The sequence below is a fragment of the Gasterosteus aculeatus genome, chromosome Y (assembly GCF_964276395.1).
Source record: "Gasterosteus aculeatus chromosome Y, fGasAcu3.hap1.1, whole genome shotgun sequence".
Classification (NCBI taxonomy): Eukaryota; Metazoa; Chordata; class Actinopteri; order Perciformes; family Gasterosteidae; genus Gasterosteus; species Gasterosteus aculeatus.
The window spans coordinates 9,763,250-9,781,975 of NC_135709.1; the positions used below are offsets into that span (position 1 = coordinate 9,763,250).

Genomic DNA, 18,726 nt, shown 5'->3' on the forward strand with positions numbered 1-18,726 from the left:
CAGTGACAACCTGCCACCTCATGGATCCACCATGTGGAGCAGAGTGGAGATCAGCATTAGGGCTTCGAGGGTGGGTGTTTGGATTCCATTGCTCAGAAATCCATTACAGATGATTTATGTCTAGTACAGCTCCATAAAACCTGGACCAATTATATACACATTTCAGAATAAACAAATGCATTGCATGTACTTCTCATTAGGTTGTTTTGTTAATTAGGGCATTATCTTGAAATGCATTCAGGAAACTCAGAAATCCAGTGCAGGTTGAGGAGCAGCAGCTTCCTCAATGTTTACATTCGTTTAAATAATTTGGTCTACAGCTGCTCGACCAACATGGCTTCAGGTGAGGTCCGACTCACGCATTCTGTTAAGAATCACCACACATTAGCAATGAAACTGAAGGGTGTTTGGAGAAGTTGTCAGACTGCTTGTATTTGCTTTTGAGGAAAAGGTTTAACGTACCAAATTTGGAGAAACTCCAGATGATGTCGTTTAACCGTACTTTGAAATTGACAGGGAGGTTGTGATTCATGTTCCAATCAAAGTCTCCAGTCAGCACCACCAGCTCCAGGGAAGTTCTGGGCGATGGGAGAGGTGAGGGGTCTCTTTGGCCAAGTGGAGAAGCTGATCACAATCTTGATGATTGTTTTCGCCTATTTCCTCAGCTGAAGCTGAGCGGGGTTTCAGTGTGTTAAAAAGGTTGGGAACAGTTATGTTTACTATAGTTTGGATATTGAATATACTGTTAGTGTATATTGACCTTTTAGCAGAACTTTTTTTATCAATTAATTTTGTTAGTCATTATTGTTATTGATTTGGTGCAGGCTACTGTTTTGTATTAGACTGAGATTTTATAACAGTTATCATGTTTCAGGTATCAACTAAGTGTTTCCTATATAGGGGTGGCTGGTAGTGTCCCTATCAATGCTAAGACCAAACCTACTCTTTTTTTCATGAACCATATGAAGTGTTTAGTAAAAAGTGACATGAAGCCTAAAACGCGGCACCAGTCACACAAAAGTCTTGTTTGGTGCTGGCTAATTATATGATTTTTAAACTGCATTTACAGCATCCTATCATGTGCCATTTATTAAACTGAGAAGGAGAACATAGCCATTTGTCTGAAGGTAATTCATGCAGAGGACAAATATGCACTTCACAAGAAGAGGCTGTTGCACCTCCTCTTAGTTTTCAAACACATTAATGAATCATGTTGGCTGGGAGGTGCTAGGAGCAGCTTGAGAGCGAGAGGGAAGGGGAGAGACTAAAGCGGGATGACAAAATACGCACTATGTGTGTATGTGCGTGTGCATGTGTGTGAGTGAGTGAGTCAGCGAGAGAGAGAAAGGTGTCCAGAGCCTCACATACCAGCACCATTAGACACCTGTCAGTGCAGGTGGAGGGAGTAACTGCTGGATATCGGAGCACGGGTGTTTCACTGCAGGACTCCTCTTCAACTCTTTTGACAATTCAAATAGGATATTGTACATACGTGGGGTTTTTTGTTTGTGTTTTGGACATAACGTTAATCTGAAGTCTTGCTGTTGCCATCAGTGCAATTTAGTTGTTGGTTTCTAAATCCCAACGTTTAGGTATTTTTTTGGAGGAGTCACCTGGTCATCGCAGACGCTCATCTGGGGACTGAATCCCATCTATAAGGAGTTCGTTGGTGGCGTTGAGCTGCGTGATCATGGCGGACTTCCCATCCAAGGTTACCACGGAAACCAGCTCCCCCAACTCCCGGAGCTCTCAGCCGGGGGGCAGCAGCCTCCGGGCGCTGGCCGCCGGCCTCGCCACCCCGCTGCATTCGTCCTTCATCCGAAGCATCCGGGCCGTCCTCATGATGGCTGAAATAGTATGTAACAGGCGCCAAAACTTTAAACTACTGGGTTTAATCAAAGTACAGCCTGTTGATGTTCTTTGTTTTCTTGTTAAGCAATTCTTAACCAATGCTCTCTAACTCAAAAGAAACAATTTAGATGAAATTTCTTTCAGAATCTTTAAATAATTTCCTCAAAAGGGTCGGCACTTTCAAGCAAATCTTTCTGTGTGTGTGTGAGAGTGTGTGTGGCTAATTGATGTGTTTGTATTGGTTTTTAGGTGATAATAAGGCTGTATGAATATATACTTTGGGTTTACAAGCAATGCGTCAAATGGCTTAAGGTATTGGTCCTTGTTGATTTTAAAGAATATGTACAGGGAATCAGAAGACTCCTTCAACTGGCATTTTATTTTTATAGGTGTATATAAGTTGAATTTCAACGTCAGCCAACTAAACTCTACCAGTGTGTTTTTTGCTCTCGTATAACGGCAGTACCAATGTGTTGGCAGACCAATGTGTGCATATGGTGGAGGATCTACAATATTTGTATATAGCTTTTTTTGGGTGTCACAGGAATTTGAATGTGTGCCAACAAGCTGCAGTTGGTGAATCATAAATATCCTTGTGTGTCTACGAGCAGTTTAGACGCGTGACTGGGATCGGTCAAAGCCTCTGCTGTTTCGCTCGGGGGCGAGCACACACGGTCACGTCTGCATAGGGGCATAACAATTGATTAGGCATTTGCCAGATTGGGCGGGACTGTTGTTGTGTTGTTGTTGTTGTTGTTGTTGCATTTGCTCTAAAGCAGGGTTTGAAGATTGAATGGAGCCCAGAGGCGAACAGGAAAATGGTAATGAGCTTTAGCTCTTTAACTAATTTTCCTTCTCCGGCGGTATGTTTGCACTGAACTGAGGACATATGACAGGAGATCTTTGTCGCCTGAAGGCCGGTCCCTCCTGTTACACCCTTTCTTTAGCTGCAATGATCATTTTGGCAATGATGCAAGTCTTTCATTGGCTTTTGATGCCATTGTAGAAGCAGGGCCTGCGTTTAGCAGTAGAAACGGGTGTAATAACACTGGTTAAGTGTTGCATGGCAACCGTCAGTGGAATTTCAACATTTCTCACCCAAATGACTCGTAAAAGGGACGTTGTTTCAGCCCAACTAGTGAAAATCAACAACCGTTTGGTGTGTGATGTGTTGCCAAATGCCAAAGAAGGAGTGAAGTAAGAAGAGTATTTCCAAAGGTTTCTTTTCACCTGTTTCTTGTTAGACACACAGCCTCCTCAAGCTAACCATGAACAGGTAAAACTAGATGAGGATGAAACCAATCCCATAATTATATGATTATTATGACGCATGTGTGAGAGTGGCATGGTGATTTTCCATTTTCCTTTCCCACGATTAGGCAAAAAAAAAGACAAGTATCAGAAAAAAACAACTCTTTTTATCCGCAGCGTGTGAATTTATAGAGGAGCCGGCTCCCTTTATCAAACTTCCACCTCTTCAATATTGATGGAGTTATATGCCTAATGCACTAAGTGGTATAAAATCCATCTGCATGATAAATATATACTTGAATTAGCTTCAGCATTTAATTTGACTTTTAAACGCACAATGAAAAGATGAAGACACAATTACACAACATTTTTAGCTTCATATTGAAAGAGCTATGTTAAATAATTAACATTCAGTGTTAAAGTAGTGCAATACGTGGGACACACACGTTTAATTTAAGTTGTTAAGTTGTGTTTTAACGGCCGGGCTGTGTGGTGATACTGATCATGTAATAGATACGCTGGTGATAAAATTGGCAGTTTCAGTCTGGACGTCGGGAACAGATCGCTTTGTAAAGGTCAACACCACAATGTGCGTATGTGTGTATCAGGTATGTAAAAAGGGAAACTTGATCTCTGCATACATAATAGACTCGTTCTTTCTCGTGGGACAGAAGGACACAGAGGCAAACAGCCCCGTGTGGTGTTTTGTCTGTTGGACGTCTCTGTTGTAAACAACGTGATGCATTTTACGTTTGGAATTCAGATATAAATGTACTGTAAACTTTAAAGGCCGTGATCAACGATGCTGGCGTCATCAATCACACACTACACATCTCCATGAGACTTGGTCATCAGTTCAGCAGCCAAATAAAAAATCAATAATCATGGTCACTGGTGAGTATATCTTATTCATTTCCATTTGCTGCCAGAAAAGAAACATTTGCAAACAACAGTTAGTTTTCTAATATGTAGTAGACAGCGACAAAAGCTTTTCCCATGACATTGGAGGGTTTTTTCCACCATTATGGCAGCAAACGCTAGCAGCAGAAAGCTCCTTCTGACACAGTTAGTGCTTCTATTCCAAAGGCCTCTCCGTTACTCTGGTGACTCTTTATACCCATCGGAACGCAGCAGATATCTTTTCCATTACTCAAGTGATGTTGCGCATGTGAAGTTAATGCAAGACCGGTCCGGTGGTTACTTTTTGTGCAACCGGCATCAGTAATGTTGTAAAGTAACAACAAACCACCTCTTGCTTGTGTGCACATCAAGTGCAGACAAATGATTCTGCACTGTGTTGGATTGTGACACTTTGAAACAATAAAAACTGTTTACAACGAGTAACTTTCCACCAACCGTCTGATGCACGTTGCACAAAATGTAACCAGCGGCTCTGCGTTGCGTGAACTCCCAAGTGTGTAACATTATTCCAGTAAGCGAGCGCAGCAGGAACGGATACCTGCGGCCCTTCAGTTGGCCGTAAAGAGGCCTCGAGTACATTTACTGTCATGGACTCTGAACTGGCCTCCAGCAATCCCGCCGACATTTACTGCTGTTACTGTTCACCTATTCATGCGTTTGTGCTGCATGGGACAATACGGCGTACAAAAAAAAGCCCACTCCTCCTCCTTCCTTTGTTGCCGATCCAGACGTATTACAGACAAACATATCCTGAACGTCTTTTAACGTTGGCACATTTTGGTCGCTCGTCGCACTTCGAAGCCTCTCTCTTCTCAGTTGTTCTGCCTTATTTTGCTTTTTTCCTCACCTTTACAGATCCTGGGGCTCATCCAGTGTTCGCTGATAGCCAGCACGCCCTACACGCTGTTGGCAGCGTTCGGCTGGGTGATGTTTGTGGCCGTCACCCTGTGGATCCTCACCACCATCCTCTTCCTCTTGATCCTGTTTGGCGCCCAGCAAAAGCTGACCTTCGTCCCCTGGCCCATGACGGGATGTGGGCAGAATTATAGCCTAGGAGAGTGTTATTCCAAGGAGGGCCTAAACTAAACAGTCTGCCTCATGACATGAAACGGTCATGGCTGAATAATGAACAATCGACATCTATGACAAATATTTGTTAAAGAGTAAAAACAAAAGACGCTTTCCTACTTCAGAACGGTGAGAAGAGCTCCTGTAGAATCATCAGTCAGATATTAGTCCTTTGCACATGCAGACTGACCGATAAGGAGCTCTCTCTGCTGTCTCCTTGGTCCTGAAATTAGGACGTTTAGTCATGAAATCCATCTGATCCAAACCATTCAAAAACAAGACGGAGGTGGATTGATTTAGACAGAGGCAAACCTGCCAAGGACAATTGGAGGTTTGATCAGAAGAAAGGAAACGCCAGCAGAATTGGCCAGAGCAGTGGAATAGGAGGAAAGCTGTCCGGGGGAAAAGACAGCAAACTGTTTGGCGACAACCAGGGAAAGACGCTTTCAGTAGAAGTGCGGCTCATGTTTCTCCACTTTTGCCAGGTGATGGTGTATCACAGCGCAGCCACGGTCCTCTATCTGAGCGCCTTCCTGGCCAACGCGGCGTCCGTGCAGCCCTGGCGCTTCACCTATTTCTACAATCATATGGCAGCTGCCGCGGTAAGATGCTCAACACCACCAACGCTGACTCTCACACAAAGACCTGATTGAATATGCAAGGGACACGCCTCCAAGATGGGACGGGGGCTTTCTTATTGCTCACGAGACTGCAGCATGTTGCGTGATTAAACACGCTTTTACGGCCAAACCTTTGTACCAGAGCTGCCGCTGGCTCCTCCCCTCTGCAGTCAATGTTTAATCATCATATGGAGGTGTATGTGTGTGTGTGTGCGTGTGCGTGATTACCCGTGTCAGGAAGAGTTTGGATATCCTTCATCTTGTGTTACGTTCTGCACCGACCCCCTTTTAGGTTTAAATGTGTAAAAGAACCATTCTGTTTATTGAATCAATGCTTTTTTACTTTGTCAGGAATCTATATTTTGACAAAACAAAAACAAAAATTATAAAATGCGCTGGTTCAAACGATGACCTTTGTGTTTTTAGGGTCGGTTTCGACCCAGTTAAATGAATTAGTGCACTTATGATTTTAGTGGCTTTGTCAAACAACACAGTGACAGCCAGCTCCTTCAGGGGATCCTCATTTTGCCTTGTTGTCCAGTATACCGGCACAAAAACAAAACAGAACGAAGACGACCACGTGAGGTCAATTCAGTATAGTGGTGCTGACTTGTCACCAACTAACAAAAAAACAGAACAGAAAGCCAACGCAGAGGAAGGACAAGCTGCTCTATAGTATTTCCCAAAGTCCATGCTGGTTTACAGCCACGGCAGTAGGCAGTAGTACCAGGCATGTTTGCAGATAAGAAAACTTAGTTCGCTTTCCTAAATCTTCGGCTGTTGAAGATTTGAGAGACCGCTTCCTTAAGTCTTTTAAAAGGTATAATTGAATGTCTTCTCCCCATTCAAATTTCCCTGAATGTCTCCCTTGTCTTTGTCTGGCTCTTTTCCCATGTGTTCAGTTCTTTGGTGCTGTGGTGACCATCGCCTACGGTGCAAGTGCTTTCTTCTCCTATCTGGACTGGAAGGGAGACGGAGGGAACGCTGCCAACACCACAGTGCCGACCTAGGACTCGCACTTGGGCCGCTGATCTCCTCCCATTTTCCTTCCCTCAAGATGCTGTAGTTTAATTTGGATATTCCCGCATTGATTTGTATTACTGCTGACTGTGGTAACCCGAGTTGTGACCTTTTCTCAACCCCAGTATAACAATAGCATTAAACCTTAGACATCCTAATGAATGTGCAACTACCCCTTTAAGGTTCCAAAGAATATAGAAGCGTGGATTGCAGAGTACATTCAGCTGTTTGTTCAAACTCTGAATGATACATTTTAACACATGTAAAATACACTGTACAACATATTTTATACAATGGCGTCCGTTATGATGACCTAAAAAAGCTTCAAGCGTGTCCTAGGTCAGTCATCGGTGGAAGGATAAGCAGTGTAAAACTTATTAAACACCCTGGTTAGAAGAATTTGACAGCCTGTCCAAACTTTGGTTGTAAACATTTCCTCACGTTTGTGAGATTTATCAAGGAGAAACATGAAGATCTGTAATCATTGGAGCTGCTGGTTTAGCATTTCAGCGGCCGTTGTTGCAGTGGTTTGGCCGGCTGAGTACCACAATGTCATAAAATGCTCGACTCCCACCTGGGCGTTCTGTGATGTTCATTTTGGGAAGTTGCTTTGATGTCCTATCGAGGCTGTGCAGACGGTATGTAGAATAGATGGACTAAGACAAAGTACTGATCACAGATAGAAAGACACAGGACATTCGTCTTTCCTTGATTTTATATGTTACACAAAAAGTACTTTTGTTCATGTGCCTTTATGAAATGTGTCTTTTTGTACCAACACTTGGATGAAACCTTGTAAAATCATGTGTTCACTGTTGGAGCTCAAGTCTGCACTTGTTTAAATAAAGCACTCCGTAATATCAATGTGAGGCTCATGCCTATTTATTTAAAATATCTACTAACAAATGTATTTGTATTTCAACAGTGACAAGAGTGTGTGTTTACAATTACTGCTGTCATGTTAAAACAAGTAGAAAATTCTTACCATTATACAGAAAACTATACTTTTTATTTTAAACTGCAGGCACACATCACGCAATCCCTTAATACATTCAAAATCACTTTCGCTTTCACAGGCACAAAACTCTATTCAATGAGTTTTCAAACTGAACAAATACTTTAAAACAGATCAGTTTTGCCATATTATTTTCTTATGACAAACAAATACCAGGAAAAGGGAGCAGATTGAAGCGTTCAATCATATGAAATGGTTTCCCCTGCTTACAAGGAGATGCGTTAACCAGTAGGATAAACATAACTACAAACAATAAAGTCCCAGAACTGGGTTTCTTCTCCCCAACGAGGTGGGAGGATCTAATAATAATAACCCTTATTAAAACGCAAATGTAAATAATATGGTTTGTAATCTAAGAATGTCACCTGTCACCTGCAAATTCCAGTTTAAAAAATGTTCAAGTAGTCGTGTCCAGGGCAGCCAAAACATTCACTCTTCACACAGACGCCATCCCAGTTAACACATAAAACACAGAGGAACTCTCGGGATTTTTAGTTATGTGGAACGTATCCGCTCACCAATAGAGCACAAAACTACCGAAACCGTGACGACCAGCTAACCATAACTTCACGGAGGAACAACGTGTTACTAAACACAAAGAGAAGGAGGCAATTTAAATGTCCGGGAGCAGCGGCTCAGCGAGGCCGCTGTGTTTAGAACCAGAGTGGATCAGTGACATCACCACCAGTCCTTGACTCAGGTCCAGACCTCGACCCTCCTTCTCCTAGAAACACACAAGTTCACGAAGTTGGTATCGAAGGAAACCATTATAAACAGGAGTTTTCACCAATTAACCTGCAAAAATAAGTCACGCTTCCAATGCGCTTGGAGAGAACGCGGCAATTCAATGTCGTAACCATGGTTTAGACATTGGGGGGGTCCAAATGAATAGCATTCCCCATATTATTTTTTTTGTTAAGTGCATGGCCCACAATTCTATATTTATATATGAAAATTCGCACATTTAAAACATAGTTTTGAGGACTACATTGATCATTTAAATTCACATCTAAAGGAATAGTGTAATTTCTCTGTGACAGTGACTTCCCCTCCACTTTGTTTTGGTGAGTTGCTTACTATTTACTGACCTTAAACACACCTACCAATTACATGTATGCTTTTCCAGTAGTACTGTAGCAAATAGTATAGCTTACAAGCACCAACAAAACTAAAAGGGAAATAACAAAGGCAATTTTGCCAGATACAAAATAATCCTTTGACAAATCAGGAATCAGGAAACATTTATTAGCCAAAATATGTCAAACATACAAGGAATTTGTCTTGGCGGTTAGTGCGCGACAGTAGACAGACAAGACAACAGTGCACAAGTAATAAAATAAAGTGGAATGAAATGCTAATGCAATGGGTTAGTAGAATAAGGCTATGGCTATGGGTTAGTATAAAACAAGGGAATAAAGTTTAAAAAAATTGCAAAAAAGTGCACTAACGAACAAGTAACAGACAAGAGACAAAGTGACAAGTGACGACAAAGTGATGAATTGCAGTTAAAGTGGCATGTGCAGGATGAAGGGGACTGACCGGTGGAATGTTATAGTCAGTCAGTGGGGGACCGGGCTCTGTTGATGAGCCCGACTGCCGACGGGAAGAAACTGTTCGTGTGGCGGGAGGTCTTAGTCCTGATGGACCTTAGCCTCCTCCCAGATGGAAGGGGCACAAACAGTTTTTGTCCGGGGTGGGAGGGGTCGGCCTTCTTTTTAGCTTGCTTCAGAGACCTGGAAGCGAAAAAGTCCTGCAGGGACGGCAGAATGCAGCCAATCACCCTCTCTGCAGAGCGGATGACCCGCTGAAGCCTGCCCTTGTCCTTGGCTGTGGCTGCAGCGTACCAGACGGTGATGGAGGAGCAGAGGATGGTGGACTCGATGATGGCCGTGTAGAAGTGGACCATCATCGTCTTTGGCAGGTTGAATTTCTTCAGCTGCCTCAGGAAGAACAACCTCTGCTGAGCCTTCTTTGTGATGGAGCTGATGTTCAGCTCCCACTTGAGGTCCTGGGTGATGATGGAGCCCAGGAAACGGAAGGAATCCACAATAGTGACGGGGGAGTCACACAGGGTGATGGGGGAGGGTGGGGCTCAGCATACATGCATAACAGCATAGCAGGCAACAGTCATTATATGAGATTAATTTACATGAAATACAATGAAATACAATTACAATGAATCACATACCTCGCTCCGCATATCAAAGGGTGCTATAAAGTGGTAATCCAGGGAAGTCCGCCGATAGTATGATGTCTAAATAAAAGTCACATAAAATCTAAGTAGGAAACAGGATCATCAAAATGAAAGAACACTGCTAGTGGTCATTTACACTCCCACCAATCATGTTGTGAAGAGTGAAGACAAGGGTCAACCTGGCTGAACGCATCATACTTGAGTCCTGTCTGTATCAGTGTTTCTAGATTTGTGTAGGTGAGTAGTACTTAATATCTAAGAGAGAATAGACTATGTCATAAGGGAATAAAAGGTGTAGACAACTAGACTGATTACTCACTCTCGGGGAGGAGAACTAGTTTCTGGATGGGCCTTTCTATGATCAAAGGTTTGGTAGGGAGATCTTGTTTTGCTGATGTTCTTTCTCCTACTAACACCTTGACGCGACACACTAGACCATCGCTCCCCTTTGTGGTTTCAACCACTCGTGTTTTGGTGTCACATTGTTTCAGTGCCTCTTTGAACTCATTTCTAGCTCCCACAAAATTGGTTCCTTGATCGCAATGGATTTGACGAACGGCTCCTCTGAGACTGATGAAGCATCTTAAGGCGTTGGTAAATGCTGTGGATAAGTCCTCAAGCATCTCAATGTGAACAGATCAAGAGGCAAGGCAAGTGAAGATTAAGCTATAGTGCTTTGCTCTTTGCAGGCTTTCTTAGTGATGAATGGGCCGAAGCAATCGATGCCACAGTATGTGAAGGGAGCAGAGACTTCCACACGTTCCTTAGGAAGCTCTGCCATGCGTTGTTCTTCTACAGGCCGTCTGAGTCTTCTGCACTTCACACATCTGTGTATCAGCTTAGCAACTGAATTACTTCCCCCAATGACCCAAAACCCATTGGCTCGAAGTTCTGTTAGTTTGATTACGTCCTTGGTGACAGATCCTCTCGTGGCAGTGGGTCAAAATCAACTTGTTAATATGTCCTCCTTTGGGTAGAATCAAAGGGTGTTTGACTTCTAGTCTTAAGGATGACTGATCCAGTCTTCCACCAACACGAAGTGCTCCTCCTTCTAAGATGGGATTCAAGCGAAACAGAGGGCTGGAGTTTTGAAGACGTTTTCCCTTTTGAAGTATCTCCATCTCTTGGGAGAATGCTTCTTCTTGAACAAGCTTCACTACTGATTTGGCAGCTGTTTCGCGTTCTTCTACACTCACAGGTTTGCCAGGATGATTTTGCCTTGAGTTCAGCCTCTTGATTCTTGCAATGACTTTCAGGAGTTCTGACCAGGAGGATAATCGATTTAGACGGGTAAGAAAGTCTGACTCGGAAGGTTCAACCTTAGTTGTGAACGCCTGCATTGACCTGACCTCAGGATCACCGACAAGCAACTCAGGAGTGAGGCGAGACTCGCTGGAGACTGGATGTATTTCTTGTTCCCACAGGAACTTGGGTCCTGATAGCCAGTTTGTTGAGGAGATGTCCACTGCGTTTAGACCTCTCGACGCATGGTCAGCAGGGTTTTCTGTTGTGTCTATGTAGTGCCATTGGCTGGGGCTGGTGTGCTCTCTGATCATTTGCACACGATTGGCAACGAAGACATGGAACCTTCTTGCTTCATTACCAATATAAACCAGGACAGTTTGGGAGTCAGTCCAGAATAATTCTGCATGGATCGGCATTTCAAGCTCGTTTCTCAGCATGACACTTGATATTGCAGCGACCACTGCTGCTGAAAGTTCCAATCTTGGAATGCTTGTGAGTTTTGTAGGCGCAACTCTTGCCTTTTCCATCACGAGGCTGCAGTGAACTTGACCATCTTCATTTTTGCTTCTCAGATAGGAACACGAGCCATATCCTATATTGCTGGCATCGGAGAAGTGGTGCAGTTCCCTTGTGACAGTTTTGCAGAAGCCTTGTGGTTGGTAGCATCTCGGTATTGAGACTTCCTTCAGCCTTTGTAGGTCGCTCTTCCAACTCTCCCACCGTGGACTTAAGTCTTCGGGAAGTGGGTCATCCCAGTTAATGCCTCGACGACACAGCTCCTGGAGGATGCACTTTCCAGTTAAGATAAACGGAGCCACGAATCTGACTGGATCGTACAAAGAAGCAATGACGGATAGGATTCCGCGACGTGTGGATGGCCTGGGTTGTGGGTTTACATTAAAGCTGAAGGTGTCGTGTTCAAGGGACCACTGGACACCAAGAGCACGTTCTGCTGGAGCTGCATTTAGGTCCAGATTTAGGGGTTCAGATGTGACTGCTCTCTCAGTTGGATCCACAGAGTCCAGGACGGATCTTTCGTTTGAGTTGAACTTGTGTAGACGCAAACCTCCTCCCTTGCACAACTCTTGTGCTTCAGCAATCAACTCCTTTGCTTCTTCTACGGAGGGGACGCTGATAAGCCCATCCTCGACGTAGAAGTTCTTTTCAACAAAGGCTGATGCTGATGGATACTCTTCCTTGTGTTGACGTGCCAAGTACTTCAGGCCAAAGTTGGCACATCCGGGTGACAAAGCGGCACCGAATAGGTGGACAGCCATTTGATAATCTTGAGTTCCGTAGTTCCGTAATTCAGGAGAAACGTAAAACTGATGGAACATTTTCTCGATGTCGCATATGATGGCTACCACCTCTTTCCTGAAACGACAGGGACTCCAAGGAGAGAGTTGACCAGGTCAGGACCTGTTAGCAATGTATCCTTTAGTGAGACACCACGGAACTTCGCTGAACAGTCAAAGACTACCTTTAGCTTCTCTGGCTTCTTGGGGTGGAACACCCCATGGTGTGTTATGTAGCACGTAGTCTGCTGTTCTGTCGCAGGAGAGGCTGGCTCTGCGTCGCCTTTCTTTATCATATCCTTCATTAAGGCTTTGTACTGTTCTTTATACCGCTCATTATTTTTCAATCTTTTCTTTGGGTGCTGCAGTCGAACTGTTGCCAGCTTCTTGTTGTCTGGTAGCAGAGGTGGCTCTGTGCTCTTGAAAGGAAGGGGCATTTCATAGTGTCCATCTTTCCTTTGAGTTATGTTGTCACTCAGGAGCTGAATGAAGCGAACGTCGTCTTGTGACACATACTTGTCTTTATCTGCATACTTCCTTTCATTGAAGTCTGATTCCAAGACCTTCAGCACGTCATTGGTTGATGCCGCTGGTATTTCCTTCACTGTCACTCGATGGACAAACCTCTGGTTTCCCTGGCGATCCAGATGTGGATTGGATGAGCCTACAATGCTCCAGCCGAGTTCCGTTCTCTGGGCGAATGGATCATTTTCGCCTCCTATGACGACTTCCTGGGGGGCTAGCGCCAACGGGCAATCATTTCCAATTAACAGTCCCACCTCACAGTCCTTCAGCAGTGGAAGTTTGTTTGCTAGATGCTTTAGATGAGGCCAGAGCAGCGTTGTTTCAGAAGTTGGAATGTAGGACTTGTCGACCGGGATGAAACCACAAGTATAGGCCTGCCGCAGCTGAATCTGTTTTCCAGACTGTAGTCCTCGAACTTGTAGACAGCAGACACTTTTGCTTGCTATGGGTGTGTCAACAGCTGTCATGGTGCTCAGTTTAAGCTGTACTGGTTCAGCTCTTCGAGTAGCTCTTCGAGTAGGTCTTCCAAGACAAATGTCGAATCACTCTGCGTGTCTAGAAGAGCATACGTTATAACTTCTTTCTGTGGTTCATTTGCAGATGACATGAAAACAGGGACGATGCTTGATGTGGCAAAGACGCGCTGCGTCACTGGATGGGACGTCACTTTGATCTCTTCCTGACTAACGTCTTTATCTGTGGAAGTGGACTGTTTCTCTTTTGCTTCCACAGATCTCTCTTCATGTAGACAGGTGGGGTGACTTCTGCTGCATATGACACAAGTGTGTTGCGTTTTGCAATCCTTACTGTTATGTCCCTTTCTCAAACATCCGTAGCACAAATTGTTTTCCCGTATGAAGGCTTTCTTATCTTCCAGAGATTTTGCTGCAAATGTAGGGCACTTTACGACGCCGTGCATCTCATCTTTGCAGATAGGACAAGGTGGCTTCGACTTGGTGCTGAACACTTTCTCAACATTTTCTGTGGGATTGTTCCTTTTAGTGTTTGTGTGAAGTGCTCTAGCTCTCTTGGGCTGCCTGTCATCTGTGGCCTTGATCAGAAGTGGAGAGGTGACAGGGTTACATGCTATCCAAGCCTCCTTCTAGATGAACCTTGTGAAACAGGAAAAGCTTGGGTAATCCCCGGATTCGTCCAACCTTTCCGTGACGACTCTGCTCCATCTTCGTGTGATCCAGTCAGGTCATTTCTTCAGCAGTTTGTGGTTCTCTTCCCAGTCGTCCAAGATGGCCAATCCTTTCACATGAGGCATCACTTCAACACATCCTTGCAGGAAGTCAGCAAACTCTCAAAGTGCAGCAGGACCACTGGTACCAACCGTGGGCCACTTCATGAGCTTGTCTCTAAAAGCCTTTTGCACAATGAAGTGGTTTCCGTACCTTTCCTCCAGGACCTTTAAGGCCCCATGATATGCTTCTTCTGAGTTTCTATAGAAGAATCCCTCTACAGCTTTACGTGCTTCTCCACTCAGATAGTTTTTTAAGTAAAACTTTTTTTCATGAGCGGGGAGAGGATGGTGGTCTATGAGGGCCATGAAGGACATCTTCCAGTCTACATACTTTAGGGCTTCGCCAGAGAACTTTGGTGGCTCAGGAGCAGGCAGGCGATTCATATTGAGTGAGTTAATGAGTGCTTGAGTAAGGCTATCTTTCTCATGAGATGCTAGCGCTTTGGCGTGCGCTTGGGGAGGCTGGTATGCGTTGGCCATTGGATTAAGCTGGCTTTTGGATTCAACTGTGAGATCGGTCTCTTTTAGACAGTCTCTGAAGTCATGTTCAAAGCTCTCGTATGCGTTTACTCTCGCCTCTGCTATTCTTACTTCTGACTCTGCTTGAATTTGCTGCAGTCTTTTCTTTTCCTGACGCATATTTGCCTATATCCTTTGAAGAGCAACTTGCCTTTCTTCTTCTAACCTTTTAAGAACTAGCTGCTTCTCTTCTTCTAACTTGCTAAGAACTTCTTGAGCTTGTATTTGATATACTGCTTTAGCCTTTTCTTGTTGCGCTGCGAGTTCTGCTCCTGCATCTAGATGTTTGCTTGAGCCCTATGAGTGGATAGAATTGTCTGCCAGAGAGAGTACAGTATCTGTCTTTGTGTGTCCGAAGATAGATCCATACTCATCCTTCCTAAGTGCCATCCTCACTCGTAGTTTCACAAGTTCTGGATTAAAGACCTCATCTACAGTTTCAAGCCGCTTCTCTATTATTTCGCTGCTCTCTGCAGTGAGTGCTATACAAGCATCCATTTTTGGTACAATGTCTGGGGTGGCATCATGGTTGCGTTGAATGGGCTCATAACATTCACTTACTGCACTGTGTCGACTTTGGATATCTTCTCTGATGTTATTTAGTTCATCTTGAGAAGAGAATGATTTTAGTGCAGTCCTAATCTCTCCTGCAAATTCTTTCCAGCGGCCATAAGCTTTCATGAATTCTTTATTGTGTTTAATAGCTTCCTGTTTGTGCATCTCTAATCCCCTTTCTGTAAATGTTCTTTCACGTGAACTAGACCTGACTGGCTTTGGGTTATCCGTTTTCATCGGTGGATCATGTGTGCTAACTACTTCTTCTCCATTAAGTGACATTTTGTTTAAGTTGTGTTGTTGTTTGTTTATCTTGAACTAGTTCAATTACTGAAATATAGACTAATAGCTCAAGTACTTAATATCAAGCATGCACTGGGGCGATTATCATCAACAAAAAATGTAGGTTAACACACAAACAGCTTAGCAAGGTATGCTGTCATACAGATTTACCCATGAATGAATTTACATTTAACAGGTTCAATTTGTTCAATAGTTTTTTGTAAAGTCACCTTTCTGTAGCTTTAAATGCACCTTTCAAATGTATGATTAATTTAGAGCATCAAATATACAGTAAATTGTTCATAAAAGGTGACTTCAGTCCCTTACATAAATATCACTGTTCGTAATCAAAGAGTCCCTGTGATTGAATGCAGCAATCAGCAAACAAAAAGGACTGATCTTGCCTGGGTGCCGGTTGAAGTGAGGGCGTTTGAACAGAAGGTGGCAGTCTTGTACACAAATGGCGGACGGCAATCATACTAACGTTGAGTTGAGTTTTCACTCCACATCGTGGTCGAGTTTTCACTGTAGCATCCCTTCAACTTGGAATAAACAGGCTTGGGAGTGTTTCCAGACGGGTGTACTTTAATTCAGACGAGTGTGCATAGCACCAACACCAACACCGTCACCGTGAAAACTAAAAAGGGAAATAACAAAGGCAATTTAGCGAGATACAAAATAATCCTTTGACAAATGCACTTTAGCATACATGGATAACAGCATAGCAGGCAACAGTCATTATATGAAATGAATTTACATGAAATACAATTACAATGAACACCATACCTCGCTCCGCATATCAAAGGGTGCTATCAAGTGGTAATCCAGGGAAGTCCGCCGCCATTATCTTAATTTATTAAATTGCTAGCTAGCTTCTCGTGTCTTCTATTGAACAAATGTGAGCGTGAGCATGCGGGTGAGCGATTAATCACGTGAGCAGATAGTATGATGTCAAAATAAAAGTCACATAAAATCTAAGTAGGAAACAGGATCATCAAAATAAAAGAACACTGCTAGTGGTCATTTACAGTGAGTATATACAGGGCCGGCGCTAGCCATTTGGGTGCCCTAAGCACAAATGCTTGGTGGTGCCCCCCCCAACCAACAACCAACCACCACCACCACCAAAGCAATAACAACCATTCAGAATTTCTTAGTTCGGTTCTCTTTATTCCCCAAATAACTTCTAAACATAAATAATGTACATAAACAAACATGAAAAGAAATAAATTATATAAACGATAAAATTATAAATACCAAATACCACCACAATTACTAAAAACACAGATTTGGAACTGAACATAAACGCAGAAAGTATTCAAGTATATAACCGTGTAAGTAATAATGTGCACATTTCTTCAGTAAATAATATACATAAGTACAAATAATAATAATAAAGTGCACATTTTAAAGTGCAAATAACCATACATAAGTACAAACTGCACAGTAGAATTTACTTTACCATCTCTATAAAAGAGACCATTCTGCTATCCGATAGAACTATATTACAAACATTTTCACTACCATCAGTTGTCAAAGGCCCTAGAGGCACACGGCTGCATTTCCTAGCTGCAAAATCAGCTATCAGGTCAAACAAAACAAATGATAACAAAAACGGTAACGGTAACAGAAACTTCGGGCGGCCCGCGGACGAGTACCGAATACGGCCCACCGACGATCCGTGCGGACATTATGAGCGCGAGTATATGTGGCCAGCCGGCCGCCCGTTGACCGCTAGCAACGGTCCTCACAAGAAAAAGTTTGATTTAAAACATTGTCTTACCTGAGAGCGACGCGCAAGCATCATCCCGCTGTCTCTTCTTTTTTCTTTTTTCCGCCCCCGACTCTTGATGCCTTTTCGAAGCCATTTCTAAGCTGTCTGCCACATTTGAGATTTGAGGCATAATCGAACAAACCACTGGGAGGTGGGGGGAGGGGGGGCCGCACAGGAGGTTCCCCTTTTTCTCCACTAAGTTGGTCTAGGCCTATTACTTTTGTATTTCTTTTGCATATTAACATGCTTTAGACATATTTTATTTGTTATTTATACTAGTAGCCTACTGTGATGATTTTTCACGTCCCAGATTTTTTGATGCCCCCCCAGACACTTGGTGCCCTACGCGAAGTGCGTGATGTGCGTGTGCGGAGCGCCGGCACTGAGTATATACATTACAACCTTTAAATGCACTGTAATATTTAGAAGTTATTGAATGGGAAAGTGAAGGACGTCACACAGCAATACCACATAGAGATACCTGTGTGGTTGTGTGTTAAGTAAAATAAGTGTCAACAAACAAATAAAATTGTCAACAGAAAGCGTATAGAGAAAAGAGGAGCTCCTTGCATGAGATCATTGTTAACTATTGTTCTTCGAATCTTTATTCCAACAACTTATTATTCTATTTCTTACGCCGCACCTTTCAACTCCTTCACACTTTCAGCTATTAAAACCATTCAAATATTAAAATATTCAGCTCTTTCGGGAGAGGGGGGGGTATGGCTTTTCAGCTTTCTAGCTCTTAAGCTTGAATTTATATAAATCAATAATCATTAATATTTTAACATCGTTTTCCAATGGAGACCGTTTTTCAAATCCTCTTAAACTTCAACTTTCAGATTCTTCAGCTTCGCCAATCTTTCAGCTACAGACACCATTTAAACTTTCAAATGTTGACGCAAGTCTCAACTATTTCATGAAAAAACTGCTTGTTGATATCTATTCTAGTTTTTTTCATAATCACTGATTATGTTTCACTAGTTCTTTGCTCCGTTTCTGAGTTTTACATGAGTGTGTATTGCGTCTGCTAGAGTGAGACCCGGAGATCTTAGAGTGTCGGGAAGCGTCAGAATCTGGTTTAAAAAATATGGAACTTCTGTCCTTGTAGCCAAAGTATATCCTCTAGAGCAGGGGTCCCCAAACTACGGCCCGCGGGCCGCATACGGCTCCACATTTGACCCGGCCCCCTGAACAATACTGAGACGGAAAAAAGGCTAATGGTTATGGTAAAATGGTTGTGTCATACAAGTAATTACGACTGCTCGACGGATTGCGGTCCCTTTAAATGTTCTGTTGTTGTTGATGACGTAGAGCCCGTTGATAGGGAGATTACAAGGCTGCA

At 43.3% G+C, this 18,726-nt stretch overlaps 1 protein-coding gene across 3 annotated transcripts; it reads left to right on the forward strand.

Moving 5' to 3' along the window:
* The first annotated feature begins 1,187 nt into the window (after window positions 1-1,187).
* On the forward strand, window positions 1,188-7,595 carry LOC120812533 (plasmolipin-like). Of its 3 annotated transcripts, XR_013454888.1 has the most exons (4): window positions 1,303-1,855; window positions 4,879-5,220; window positions 5,577-5,693; window positions 6,614-7,595. XR_013454888.1 is itself a non-coding variant. In XM_078097554.1 (3 exons), the coding sequence occupies exons 1-3, from the start codon at window positions 1,691-1,693 to the stop codon at window positions 6,719-6,721; spliced, it is 390 nt and encodes a 129-aa protein (XP_077953680.1). In that variant the 5' UTR covers window positions 1,320-1,690; the 3' UTR covers window positions 6,722-7,595. The 3 variants fall into 3 exon arrangements, 1 of the variants encoding a protein (XP_077953680.1); XR_013454887.1 differs by having other exon boundaries at window positions 1,188-1,855; window positions 4,879-5,693; XM_078097554.1 differs by lacking the exon at window positions 4,879-5,220 and having other exon boundaries at window positions 1,320-1,855.
* The last annotated feature ends 11,131 nt before the right edge of the window (window positions 7,596-18,726 follow it).